Raw genomic sequence first — 14,069 nt, forward strand, 5'->3', positions numbered from 1 at the left:
TGTAAAAGTCCAGTGTCGTCTAGAAATTTACGGATGTCACATAATGGGACTAGCGGAAGATCACCTAAAGTTAGAGCAGGGTGTAAAGGTATGTGTAGTTGATATAATTTGTGCAGGAGTGTTCGTCTGTGTGTTTCAGTCTGCGTACATGTGAGTAATATGTGCATAACTGTTAGTGGCTGTTGACATTTCTCGCATGTTAGTGTGTCTTCTTTCGTAAGTAAGTAATTGGGTGTGAGGTGCGTGTGCCCAATGCGTAGTCTGCATAAAACTACTTCGATGAACCGCTCCTGATGATAGCATGACTTCCACTCGCCAACTATGGGTTTCGTGAGATGTAGTTTGTTGTCAGCACAGCGGTCCCATTCGCGTTGCCATTTCGCCATTAAGGCTTTTCTAATCGCGCGGATGCTATCTTTGTATGGAAGTGTTGTGTTTGTTATCTCTTTGTTCGCGGCCTTCGATGCACATCTATCGGCTGCTTCGTTACCCGGCATCCCAACATGACTTGGTACGCAGCAGAAGCGGATTGATCTCCCATATTTATTAAGCGCGACCATGTTTAGTATATCCCCTAACAGGGGTTCACACTCAGATTTCAGATTTAGAGCCTTCAGTGTACTTAAGGAATCAGTGTATATGACTGTGTTTTTGTGTTTGGCAGTGATAGTCTTTTTAACTACAACCCATACAGCATAAACTTCAGCAGTGAAAACCGAAGCATGCTTTGGTAGACGAATACTTGTTTCCCAATATTCCGTTACAGCCCCTACACCAACGTGTTCTTTTGTTTTGGAGCCATCCGTGTAGAATTCCATGTGCCCTTGATACATGTCCTGAAGAGCACGGAATTCTTGTATGAAGTGTTCGTGTGGAGTGTATCTTTTCTTTTAATGTGTTAGTGTCCAGTCACACAACTGTTTGAAATTGTACCATGGGGACAATCGTTGCGGTTTCTTGGCAACCTGGAGGACTTCGTGGGGAATGTCATAAACCCGACAGTATTGCTCATGCCGCAGGACAAGTGGCCTAATCATATTCGGTTTATTTGTGTAGTCTAAGCGCGAGCTGCACTGCGTAAGGATGTTGTAGCATATGTGTTGAGATGATGAGTGAATTCTGAGTATGTAGGAAAAAGTGAGTAATGCTCTGCGCTGCTGTAAGAAGGGCTCATTACTCTCAACAGATAAACTTTGAATGGGTGACGTTCTGTAGGCACCACTTTCCAGTCGCAATCCAAGGTTGTGTACTGGATCAAGTAGTTGGATGTAGGATTGCCTGGCTGAGCCATAAACCACTGAGCCGTAGTGTAAAAAGCTACGCACAAGAGACCGGTAAATACGTAAAAGACAGGTTTGGTCGGAACCCCAGTGCTTCTGAGAGAGAACTTTTAGGATATTCAATGCTTTATTTGCCTTAACTTTTAGTGCTTTAATGTGGCTAGGAAGTTTAGTTTTTTATCAAAGAGTACTCCCAAGAATTTACATTCTTGTTTTACCGGCAGTGCGACGTCATTCAATTTTAGAAGCGGGTCTAAGTAGAACCCTTGTTTTTGCGAGAATAGCACTGTAACGGTTTTTTGCGTAGAGAAGCGGAAGCTATTTTTCTCAGCCCACTCCATTAGTTTATTAATTGTTATCTGCGGCTGCCTTTCACATGTATGTAAGTTTGAGGCGCGGCACGCTATTTGCAGATCATCGACGTATATGGAGTGCATAATAGAGGGGGGAATGACTTTGTTAACAGAGTTCATCTTTACTATAAAGAGTGTTGTGCTTAGTACTCATCCTTGTGGCACACCATTTTTCTGAATGAATGCATGTGACAGCACCGTTCCTAAACGCACCTGGAATGTTCGGTCCGACATAAAATTGGCTAGACATTTCAGCATTCTACCTCGGATTCCTAAATCTGCTAAGTCCCTTAAAATACCAAACCTCCATGTTGTGTCATAAGCCTTTTCTAAGGCAAAGAAAACAGTGAGACAATATTGTTTGTGTAGAAAGGCCGCACGTATCTCGTCTTCTAGCTGGACTAGGTGATCTGTTGTGGAGCAACCTTTCTTGTATCCACACTGATGGTTATCTAGCATGTTCTCTGTGTCAAGGACGTATGTCAATCGTATGTTGATGATGGCCTCATAAGACTTTGCAAGACAACTTGTGAGTGCTATGGATCTATAACTGGTTGCTGTTGTGGGAGGCTTTCCAGCTTTAAAAGAACGGGATTATGATAGCTTTCTTCCACTATTTGGGCCTTTTCCCCGTTTCCCAGATTATGTTGAAGAAATGAAGCGAGGTCTCAACTGCTTTAGGGGATAGGTGAGCTAGCATTGCATAGTGTACCCTGTCCGAACCGGGTGCTGTTTTTTTGCCACTAGTAAGGACTCTGTTGATTTCTGGAAGTGTTAAAGCGCCATTATACAGTCTTTCTGAACTTCCTGTGGTCGGAAGCCTTAGTTTTTCTGCTAATTGCTTATGTTTCAGGAATGCAGCAGAGTAGTTTTTCGAGCTTGATATATCATGGAAATGTTTCCCTAATATGTCTGCCTGTTCTTCTATATTTGTTTGTGTGCCTGGAGGGGACAGTATGGGGATAGTGTAAGAAGCGTAATCGCCTCTAAACTTGCGAAGCTGATCCCACATTCCTTTGGATGTTATTGAACTATTTATAGAAGATACATAATGTTTCCATGACTGTCTTTCTGCTTGTCTGCGTGTGTACCTGGCTTTCGCTTTTGCTTTTTTGAAAGAGAGTAGATTGTCTTGTGTTGGGTATCACCGAAAGATACCCTACGCTTTGTTTTGTAGTTTTTTTGTTTGCGTACGTTCTTTCGTCCACCAGGGTTTTAGATTTTTTCTTAGGAAGCCTGACGATTGTGGGATTGTTTCTGCTGCTGCAGCAAGTATACAGGCGGTGGTCTGATCGTTCATTTCATGTATGGATAGCTCATCTGATATGTTATCGAGAGTGGACTTTTCAGTAAAGAGAGACCAGTCTGCTATATGGAGTTTCCAACGGGGTGGCCTCAGTGGGATGGTAGGAAAAGTAGATGTTCTTTCAATGATGGCAGGCATATGGTCACTACCACAGGGGTTCTCAATAACATTCCACTGAAAATCACAGAAAAGAGATGGAGAGCACAGTGCCAGATCTAAGCAACTCATATCTCCTGTGCTTGGGGAGCAGTAAGTTGCCACACCGGTGTTTAAAAGGCATATGTAATTTGTTAGGATAAAATCTTCGAGCGTTTGACCCCTGCTGTCAGTAGTTTTACTACCCCATAACGTTATTATTTATTATTAAAAATGGTTCAGGTAGCTGGTTTAAAATAAACTCTAGGTCTCTTACGGTAAAATGTGAATGCGGCGGAATGTGTACTGAACAAATGGTGGTGGTTTTGTGAGCTAAAAGGGTGACAGCAGCGGCTTCTATGTGAGTGTTAATGGGAACTTCTCTGGCTGCTATATTACCTGGAAGAACAATGGCTACACCACCTGACAGCCGGTTCGCCTGAGTATGGTCGCGCCGTATAACGGTGAAGCCTTTTGAAATGTTTTTGTGTTTATCGCCAAGGTTGGTTTCCTGTAAGCACAGTGCTACAGGAGAGAAGTTTATAAACAAGTCTTTTATGTCACCTAAGTTATGTAAGAGACCTCTACAATTCCATTGGATCATAAAAGTCATTATAAAATTGATAGGTAAAAATGATATTAACGAGTGAATGGGGGATAAGAAAGATGTTAGGTAACATGAATCTGAAGAAGGCAGATGCAACAGAGCGATAACCCTTAGGTTATCGCCTTCTTATTTAGAGTTGTCATTGGGATTTTGTCCCTCTTACCGCGCTCGAGAGAGCGCTTGTCCTTTGGTGTCGTGGACACCGGGGTTTTTGTTTCGATCTCTATTGCTCTCTCTGAGGCGCTGGAGGACAGAGAGTTTGGCGCCGAGACACGTGTCTCGGGCCTTGGAGTGCGCTTGATCTTAGGGCCCTGTGGGACAGCTGTCTGCAGGGCCGTTGAAGAGGGCGGAGCAGTACTGACTGCTTCCACCACGGGGACGGGAGGAGTCACTGCGGCACCACTGCGCGTGGGCTCGGAGGACTCCGGAGGCCTCTGTGACGCTGCCCCCGCCTGCGTCACATCGGCATAACTTCTTCGGGGAAGGTACGACAGTCTTCTTCTGGCTTCGAAGAACGAGATTTGTTCTTTAACAGTTAGTGCAATGACTTCTTTTTCTTTTTTCCAGCAAGGGAAGGACCGCGAATAAGGTGGGTGATCTCCCTTGCAGTTAACACATTGTGGCGAAGAGGTGCAATTCTGATTGGTGGTCGTTAGAGCTGCATTTAGCAAAAGTTGTTTGCCTTCGGCATGCATGTGAAGCATGTCCAAATCTTTGGCACTGGAAACATCGTCTGGGATTCGGAATATATGGTCTCACATTGACTTTGACATAACCTCCATCGAGTGAAGTAGGCATTACGCTTGTTCCGAAGGTGAGTATAACATGTTTGGTGGGGATTTCTTGATCGTTTCTTCGGATTACGATTCTTTGTACTTTGGTGATATTTTGTTCCTGGAAATCTTCCAGCAGTTCCTCGTCGCTTAAACCAATAAAGTCTTCTCCAGATATTACTCCCCTGCTTGAGTTACTTGTTCTGTGGGCTGAAACAGTCACTGCCGCCTCGCCAATACTGGTAAGTTCAGACAGCTTATCTGCTTGATCTTTGTTATTCAGTTCTAGGAGGAGGTCCCCGCTAGACATTTTGGAGGCTTTGTATGTCTATCCGATTTTATCTTTCAGGCATTAGGCTACCACGAATGGGGAGAGTTTTCTAACAGGCGTGTTGCTTCACCGCGGACTGCATAGTATTTGGGGAAAGATGGAGCGTTGCTTCGAAAGGAGAATTGAAATGGCACTTCGGTGCGGCATCTTTTCAGACGCCGATCATGGACAACGGAAATTTGAGCCGCCATAGGAAAGTATGTGTGTTCGGCAACAGCGCCGACCGCCCACCACGGAGCCCAACGAAGGGACGCGACAGAGCTTGTGTACAAGCCTGCACGACGCCCGCCGTACGCCATCACTATAACCCTATATGGTGTACCCAAGGTAGGATATCCACACAAAGTTAACCCTTGCCGCCGTGGAGAAAGGCAGTAAATGGAAGAGAGAAGAAGACAGGAAAGATATAAAGTGAGAGATAAATACGAAGGTTTGAGAAGAGAGAGACAGGAAGAGGCGACTATCGACTTCCCCCGGGTGGGTCAGTCCGGGGGTGCCGTCTGTGTGAAGCAGAGGCCGAAGAGGTGTGTTGCCTCCGCCGGGGGGCCTTAAAGGTCCAAACACCCAGCATAGGCTCAACCCCCAGGATCCCCTTTTCCCCGGACACGGCTAAGCCGTGCACGGCTACACACGGGAAGAGCCAGCCCTCGTGTGCTCGTGTACGTGGTGTCGCAACACGCCCAACTCCTGCTGACGCAGACGCCCCTGCGAATTATTGTTCAAAAAGATGGCCGCGCAGAAATAGGTGAAATTCTATTCATTCCTCTCATTAAATCATTATCTTGAGGTATTTGCGATGGAAAGGACGACAATGTAAACGGGCATTATTACGTATTTCAGTGGAAAATGAGCCCTATTATTTCGGCATAGTGTATAGCCCAAGTGTCGCCTTGGACCTTTTTTCAATTCATTGCAGGCATCCATACAGATACGATACATTGCCATTGAAGCCTGGTTTGCGTGCCGTGTAATAGTACTAAGCATATCCTATTATCAGCAGTTGTTCAAAAAAATCCCTTTTTAGGGTGTTTTTTATAAATTTTCATTCATGCGAAAAGGAAATCTTGGCTTTTCGTGACTAGAGTAACTAAACTTTTAAATTGCCGACGTCTAGCGTATGTTAACTGCTCAAAGGATAATTAACTTCCCCACACTGAAACGGTCCCGCCAGTTCTAGCTCATTGATGCAGATTCTCTGCTAGGTTCTTCATTTGCAGTGCCATTGTGTTGTTAATTATTTATTGCTACAGCAATCACGTGGTCACTCCAAGCGAATTTCCGTCGTCTTCGTTGCCATTGGTGATGCCGAAGACCTCCGAATAACGGGTGTCCCGACTATCATGCACATAGATTTTAAAATATGCAAGTTCTACGCAGCCAGACAGAACCGAAGTAATGTTATCTGCAGTCGCTTAGAGAGGCTGAAAATTATTTCTGCATTTCGACTAAGTACATATTAACGAGTAAGTAATAAGTTCTAAAACTACACGAAATGTGTCAGTGATAAAAGTGCAAAGCAACATGAAATGCTCACGGTAAGCTTTATATTGCTCGATATGTACCACGTAAGAGTGCTTTTCCGACCATGAAAGAAGCCTGTGAATACACGCAAAGTACCTGGAGCGGCCAGTCGCTTGGCCATCTGGCGTGTGTTCGTGGGCTTTTTTCATGCCCGGAAAAAACGCTTTCATGTAGTACGTATTGAGCAACAGAAACATGTATCGGGAGCTTTTTCACGTTGTCATTTGAGAAGTTGAATAACTAATTAGGAAAGACTATTTAATGAGGCAAAATTCAAAGCATAATCTGAGTATCTCCAAGCGATCGTAAACAACATTATCTTGGTTTTGCCTAGCTACGTGGCTTTTCCATATATTTAAATCTTGGTGCATGGTAGTTCGGACACGCTGTACAGTTACATAATTAGATGCTATATGCTCATTCATGTAGTGTGTGTAGGTTATATTTCTACATGAATCAATTTTTGATGTTGCTCATACCAGGTCTTAAGTTCTTGACTAAATTATTGCTCAGAATTACGAGATAACCTCCACAGTGAGTGCGTTTTGTATAGGTTTTCGGACCAATTAAATATTAAAAGTGCCTAATACTAATAAGACGCAGACGAAAAGATGTATACAAGTATATTTTCAAGAGAATACGCCGCACTTGGCCAAGAGGCCACAACCCGCGCTAGCCTCCAATCGTCATCATCGTCTTCTCACTGCTCGCCTCTTCGTCATTGCAAATGCTGTTCCGTAGCACTACCCTCGGCGGCAAAAGCATCGTCCCGGAGCGACTAAAGGCCGGAATCGAAAGCAGTGTAGTAGGCCTTGAGCCTACTGACGTGCACGACATCACTAGATGCCAGAGTAGAGGACGAAGTTGAACTCACAGGAGCTATTTGATACGTCACAGGCGTCACTTGTCTCAGCACGCTGTAGGGCCCCGTGTATCGCGAAAGGAGTTTTTCTGAAAGTCCGACGTGACGAGAGGGCGACCACAGGAGCACGAGCGCACCAGGCGAAAACTGTACGTTACGGTGGCAGGTGTTGTACTGACGCCGCTGAGTGGTTTGCGAGGCCGTCAGTCGAGCACGGGCAAGCTGGCGTGCACGGTCGGTGAGGGTGATGGCGCCGCGCGCATGCTCGCTTGTTGAGATCGCAGCAGGAGGAAGTGCCGTGTCAAGGGGCAAGGTCGGTTCGCGACCGTAGAGTAGATGAAATAGTGAAACTCCGGCCGTGTCCTGCCGAGAAGAATTATACGCGAATGTGACGGAAGGAAGGGCAATGTCCCAGTCGTGGTGGTCCTTGAAAACGTACTCATATCAATGCTAGGAGAATTCAGCGTTGTTTGTGCGTGCGACGACATGTAAGGGCCATGCGGTGCGGTCAAAACAGACGAGCGGTTGGACACCAAGACGGCGTCGAAGAGTTACAGCTGTCGAGGATTTGGGGGCTGCTGTTTACGGAGACTGCGTGAGTGGGTTGACTGTGAGTCGGGGCTTGCGATGTTCAGTTCGCGGAAGCAATGCCATGGCTTTGAATGCAACCCGTTGCCGCTCGCCCGCACCCATCCCTAAGGCAATCTACGAACGGGGAAGATGCCCCAGTGTGGGTGGAAGTGTTTTTCCTTGCGAGGCTGTGTCTTGCGAGGTTGTGAGACACGAGATCCATTGCACTGCAAAGGGTTCCGGACAACGGCATCGAGATGTCAGAAGTCCGGATGGAATTGCCCTGAAACCCCGTTGTGGGCACACTGCGCGCACCACAGTGTGATTGACGAACGATGGGACGAGGTTGACGTTGCGGATGCTCTCAAGTATACGCGCAGGCTCCTCGGAAAGAGGATTTGGTGGAGATTCAGCAAAGAGAAAGAATACAAATATAACAGCGTTGTAACTTATGACTCGTAGTGTTCTGATGTCTCTATAGATAGTTTCTAGTCTATTGCTTTCCTATTCGATTTTAGTAAGCAGTTACCGACTCCCGGCCACGGCGGGCGCGTTTCGATGGGTGTGAAGTACGAAAACATCCGTGTACATAGATGTAGGTACTCGTGAAAGAAGCGTGGTGGTCTAAATTTTCAGAGTTCCCCACTACGGCTTGCCTAATAATCAGATCGTGGGTTTGGTACGTAACACCCCAGAATTCAATTCAATTCAATTCAAAGATTTCTTTCCATTCAAACCCAGAAACGTTGGTGCACCCGCATATGTCGCATCCGCGTTAGTGTGCGAACGTCGTCCAAGAAGTTCAAGCCCCAGCTCTGAAATGCAGTAAGTGGTTCTCCTTTCGGGCGAAAGTGCCAGTTTGAACAGCAAATATCCGCCATGACATTGAAACAAAATTGACATTAGAAACCACAGCTTGGATGCACAGGTAAGTACTCGTATTGAACCCATTTCCTAGATCATACAGAATTTTCTATGTGAGTAATTCTTTGCGACATCACGCTGCGTACCGGTCGTGAAACGTCAGTAGCGAAATTATGTGGCGGCGTAACATTTCTGCGCTAATTCGTTTTTCTATGTATCGCTTCGGTTCTCAATTTGTCTCATATAAATATACTTATCGTGGAAACGACGGCCACGCAGTACCGTGAGAACAAATAAGAAAGGCGCACATTAGGGTACGCATTTTCAATGGAATATGATTTTAACAGTTGTGAATCTTATTGCAGTTTTCGTAGCCATTTAGGCTTTGATTCCGTATTTTGTACGGACCGCCATTTGCGCAAATGTTGTCCTCCTGCACTTGAGTGAGCGGAATCAACACTTCGATAGGATGAATGGGTTTGCGTTGCGGCTAAGTGAACCCAATCTTTTTAGTGCGAATCATTGTTGCCTGAGTCAAGACAATTTTTGTGGAGCATCTCGCGATGTATGACAGCGATTTCTTGAACCGATCTTGCAGGTAGTGCAGTCACTGAGGCCATTGGTCCCCGTTATGTTCTCAATGTTTCAGTCTAAACAAAATATTAAAGACCTTCTGACGCCTGATTTGAACAAATCATCTCTAGCACAGAAGCCCCATACATTAACCATTACGCCACGGTACGTTTCTGTTTTATCTCATGCTACATATTACAAATATAATACGTACTTCAGTAATGTCGCCATCGCACCGCAGGCGCATGCCTCGACACTCCTTAAAATATTTCCCACCAGAAAGCCACCGTGCTGACACGCTTGCTATACTTCCAATTACGCAACTGTCGGCTCCAACTGAGTCTGCCAAAAGCGACAAAAAAAAAGAGTTACAGCGCTACGAATGGACGAGTGCTTCGTCTGTTTCAGTGTGCACGTATCATTCGTTGCGCTCTTAATGTTTTTTCAGACATGTACCAACCGACCCAAGTTAGTACATTATTTGAGTCTGCCAACTTTTCTTTTTAGTTACTGAAAAGGCTCAACCTGCTCTCCTCTTTCTAACCACAACATACACGGTATTCGATGGCTACTAGAAAGTGATTTGACATACGTGTAACTAACTTACCTTACCACAAAATTTGTCCCCTTAGATTTATTATTAAACCAGCAAAAGAATTTAATTTAAATTTAAGTACCTTCGGGAAATGCATGCCAAACAACTTACGTTGCTGTTTTAAACTGCGTGAAGGAAAGGCCACGATGCTACACATGCGGCGTGAATCGCAGTAAAGTGTACCCAATACTTTGATTACAGCGCTGCTCTTATTGCTCCTAAATGTGTGAAGAGATGTGAGATGCATGCTAAGCCTATTATACATGCGTAATTAAATGAGCTCTGGGCAGAAGCCTGAACCAGGCCTTCAAACATATTGGGGCTATGCCCATCAAGCAGCGGAATAAAACAATGCCCTGCAGTGCACGTAAACTTCGCAATGGTTAAAACGCGTTGGCGGGCTAGTTTGTTTGAATTCCTAATGGAATGTGTACGCGCGACGTAAAAAGAAACAGATACACAGAAACAGTGCTTTATCGCTGTAAGCGCTGTCTCTATGTATTTGTTTCTTTCCACGTCCTCGTTCAGTCGCGCGTACACACTCCTCGCAATGGACTTTTCGGAGTGTGGTACAAAGATTCTATCTGCGATGGGGCAGTTGAACAATAAGGCGCAAGTGCTGTTATCACTGCCAAATAAGGCACAAGTGTTCCAGAGGCACACATCACTAATCGCTAAATTTCATTTCAGGAAAGTAGATACTGAATGAATGAATGAATGAATGAATGAATAGAATTTGTTGGTAGGAAAGACAGAGAGGTCGACCTGAGCTAGTGCGCTCTAGTCTGCTACTCTGCACTGGGGAAGAGGGAAGGGGAGTGAAAGTATTGGGATGAATGATGATGATAAGAGAAGTGGTGAGTGCTTATGTACATCAGACAGTTGTCTCGCTAGAGCCGCTCGCCGAGCTTGGTGTCCTGCAGGAACTTCATCAATACTTTTGTTGCACGCATTGAAATTGCAGTGTCAGGCCATGGGCCGAGGAGAGCTTCCTCCGACAGTAGTTGTCTGCCTACGCTGGCTTGCTAGGAAACTGTCTAACGTCATTCGCTCCAGCATATATGCTGGGCAGTCGCACAGTACGTGTTGCAGTGTTTCGGGCATCTGGCAGTGTACACAATCAGGGCTGTTCGATTGGCCGATGAGGTGTGCGCAGCGACGGGTGAAAGCAACGCCGAGCCGAATCCTGTGTAGCAATGATGTTTTGCTCCGTGTCTTTTTATTCTGATGCCAAGTTTAAAACACTTCGTTGACACTGCGTTAGACACTGCGTTGAGGCCACCGGCAAAGCCACGCCACCGTGGACTTTCAGTATCGACGCCGCATGCACGGCCACAGTGCCTACAGTATTGCAGGTCACGTGATCTGCTTCTAGTGCGAGAAGATAAGGTGAGGGGCTCGTGTCACTTTGTAAGGTTCCACATGCTTATTAAAACACTTTACTGTTATTAAAGAACTGTGCTCTGGGGCCCACTGGCCATTGGAGCTACTTCTGGGTCCCGTTGGTGGCTACATTCCGCCAAGCTGGCGACTTTACGGGAGCGTTCGGTGCTTGAGATTTGAAGTTGGCTCCCTACTCGTTCTTGACTTAAATTTTGGCTAACCGAAATAGCAAATTTTTAAGGGCTCCCTTTTCTGGAGGCACCATGCGGCCAACCACCAATAGGTCGGTGTCTTTCCAAGCGTCTAGAACTCCCGTTGTTGCTGAGCGCCAGGCCGGCAGTGCGCTTGCACCTATTATAGCTGTAGGTACCCGGCGGCAGCACTCGTCTACCTCACATATAAGCAGCGGATGCTTGACTAAGCGAGGGTCTCGGCCCGAGACCCTCACAAATCTCTATACGGCGCCCTTTCTAGATGAAAACCCATGGGACACAACTGAGCGCAAGGTCCTGTTACGTTCGTACAAATTCGAAGGAACCGAGGCTTCTGGCGACAACTGAATTCTAAGTGAGTACCTTGCGCATACATTCACGGCAAACGTAGTTTCTCTCTCGGACAAGTCGATAGGGACACACGCAGTAGCACGTCTTTTTTCGGTGACGATTTTTCACCTGCTAATAACTGTAAGAAAGCTATCGCTTGGAGCAAGATGCGTCTTACTGGTATATTAACTTCTTGAAGTCATTCTCATTCTCACTCATTCTCGAATTGCTTACTGACCTGGAGAGGCCGAGCAGAAGGATTGGTCTAAAATTTTATCTTCACGAAACTAACGTAATGTTCAACAGTCTCGGAGGAGATTAGCAGTTTACGATAGGTAGCGAGGCACTGGAAGTGGTAAGGGAATACGTCTGCTTAGGGCAGGTATTGACCGTGAATCTGGATCATGAGTCTGCAATAATAAGAAGAAGAATGGGCTGGGGTGCGTTTGGCAGGCATTCACAGATCATGAACAGCAGGTTGCCATTATCCCTCAAGAGAAAAGTGTATAACAGCTGTGTCTTACCAGTAGCAACCTACGGTGCAGAAACATGGAGGCTTACGAAAAGGGTTCTACTTACTTTGAGGACAACGCATTGAGCTTTGGAAAGAAGAATGATGCGTGTAACGTTCAGGGATAAGAAGAGAGAAGATTGGAGTGAGGGAAAAACGCGACTTAATGACACCTTAGTTGAAATCATGAAAAAGAAATGGGCATGGGCAGGGCCCGTAATGGGGAGGGAAGATAACCGGTAATCATTAGGGGTTACGGACTGGATTCCAAGAGAATGGAAGGGTAGCAGGGGGCGGCAGAAATTTAGGTGGACGGATGAGATCAAGTTTGCAGACACAACGTGGCCACAATTAGCTCATGACCGGGGTAGTTGGAGAAGTACGGGAGAGGCCTTTGCCCTGCAGTGGGGTTAGCCAGGCTGATGATGATGATGATCTTCTAGAATGTTATCACCAATTCTATAGTGAGAGAACCATGTCTAATCAGATTACATGCACCACGCGAAATGTGTACATCGTTTAACGCACGCCAGCCCCCAGTGATTACTGTGGGATCTATGATCGGTCGTACATTAATAGCTGACGCATTCGACCCATGAACTACATTTCGACAACTGACGACTGTGCCTACCCTTATCGTTGTTGCGTTGAGTAACGCCTGCTTTCCTAGCCACAATTTTGTTCAATAAATCATTAAACTCGTTATTCACAGTTTTTATACTGTGATTTTTCCTCGTCACTAGAACGTGACATCCTGTGAAGATGCTTCGATGTGCAGCCGACCTCCCATGCAAGCTGCAAGCAAACGGCAAGTTGTGAAAGTAATGTCCACTTGGCCGCAAAGCTGCGAACTTGCCGCACGGAGGTAGGGCTGCTACTGAAGCACGGACTTCTGCCTGAGAAGACGAGGAAGATCATGGCCAAGTGCGAAGCCCAAGTGCAGTGCCGCCTACAGTGATCGACCTGCAGTGACTCGGAGCCACCGACCACCCGTGGATGATCGTTTGGAGGTCCCCGTAGCTGGCTGAAGACATACGACCAGGCCGCTATGCTCAACAACTGGGAAGACAAGCATCGTCATGTCTATTTCTCCTTATCAGACGCCGCCAGGATTCGGTTCGGGAATCGAGAGTCCTCTCTGACAGCGTGGAGCCTCTTTTGCAACACCTTCTTAGACAACTTCACTAGCGTCGTGCGTGAAGATAGAGCGGAATCTCTCCTGGATATTCGTGTGCAGGTACCAAACGAGAACATCGTGATATTTATGCAGAAAGTGACTAGCCTGGTCGGCCACGCTACCTCGATGCATCGTGAAAAAGAAGGATTCCTTCCCGATGCTGGCTTTGAATTAAGGTCAATTACGACTCAGTTTGTGGGGCAATGCATGGAACGGATGCCAAACGCCTGAGGCAGGACTTCTCTAATCGTCACGCTCGGCAATTTGAACAAATGTGTCCGTCGGGCGTGTGTGCGACCGGTTTCTCTCTGTGTTCCTTCGTGTGGATTAACCCACCATGACCTACGTTCAACCTTTGCGCTACAAAGATTGGTTTCTATCTGTGTTATTCTGTGTAGATTGACGCGACATGCCCTCACAAGGCCCGCTACGAGAGAGCAAGAGAGAATAAGGTTGCCCGAATGGTGGACGGTATAAGACCAGCGAGACGACACGAGCGGACACATCTCTGGCCATGTGTGCAGGAGCACGCATGCCAAACGTTCCTCTATGTTTTTTCTGGGAGCCCACTGCTCACTGACATTGATGAATTAAGCTTATGTTATTGTTTTTACATCACCTTGTTTTCCTTGCTCGAACGACTCGGATGGTCAACTTGGTTCGAGCTCCAAGCAGGCACTGTTGAA

The 14,069-nt window shown here is 46.2% G+C and overlaps 1 protein-coding gene and 1 long non-coding RNA gene across 6 annotated transcripts in view; one reads left to right on the top strand and one right to left on the bottom strand.

The window, feature by feature from the left end:
• The window catches only part of LOC135914006 (uncharacterized), a 211,481-nt gene that overhangs the window by 69,261 nt on the left and 128,151 nt on the right, over nucleotides 1–14,069 (top strand). For 2 of the 5 annotated variants that reach the window (XR_011507510.1, XR_011507509.1), the window contains exon 3: nucleotides 9,201–9,340. The exons of 1 other annotated variant lie outside the window; for it this stretch is intronic. Coding sequence is in view for 1 of the 4 variants with exons in the window: in XM_070522563.1 (XP_070378664.1) it covers nucleotides 9,201–9,256 (56 nt within the window). In the remaining 3 variants the exon portion in view is untranslated. Of the gene's footprint in view, nucleotides 1–9,200; nucleotides 9,341–14,069 lie in introns of those variants that run through there. 2 more of the 5 variants (XR_011507517.1, XM_070522563.1) reach the window with 2 other exon arrangements.
• LOC139048108 (uncharacterized) overlaps nucleotides 1–14,069 on the bottom strand; it is a 46,563-nt gene that overhangs the window by 7,606 nt on the left and 24,888 nt on the right. The gene's annotated exons all lie outside the window — the stretch shown is intronic.

This window comes from Dermacentor albipictus, chromosome 7 (genome assembly GCF_038994185.2).
Source record: "Dermacentor albipictus isolate Rhodes 1998 colony chromosome 7, USDA_Dalb.pri_finalv2, whole genome shotgun sequence".
NCBI lineage: Eukaryota > Metazoa > Arthropoda > Arachnida > Ixodida > Ixodidae > Dermacentor > Dermacentor albipictus.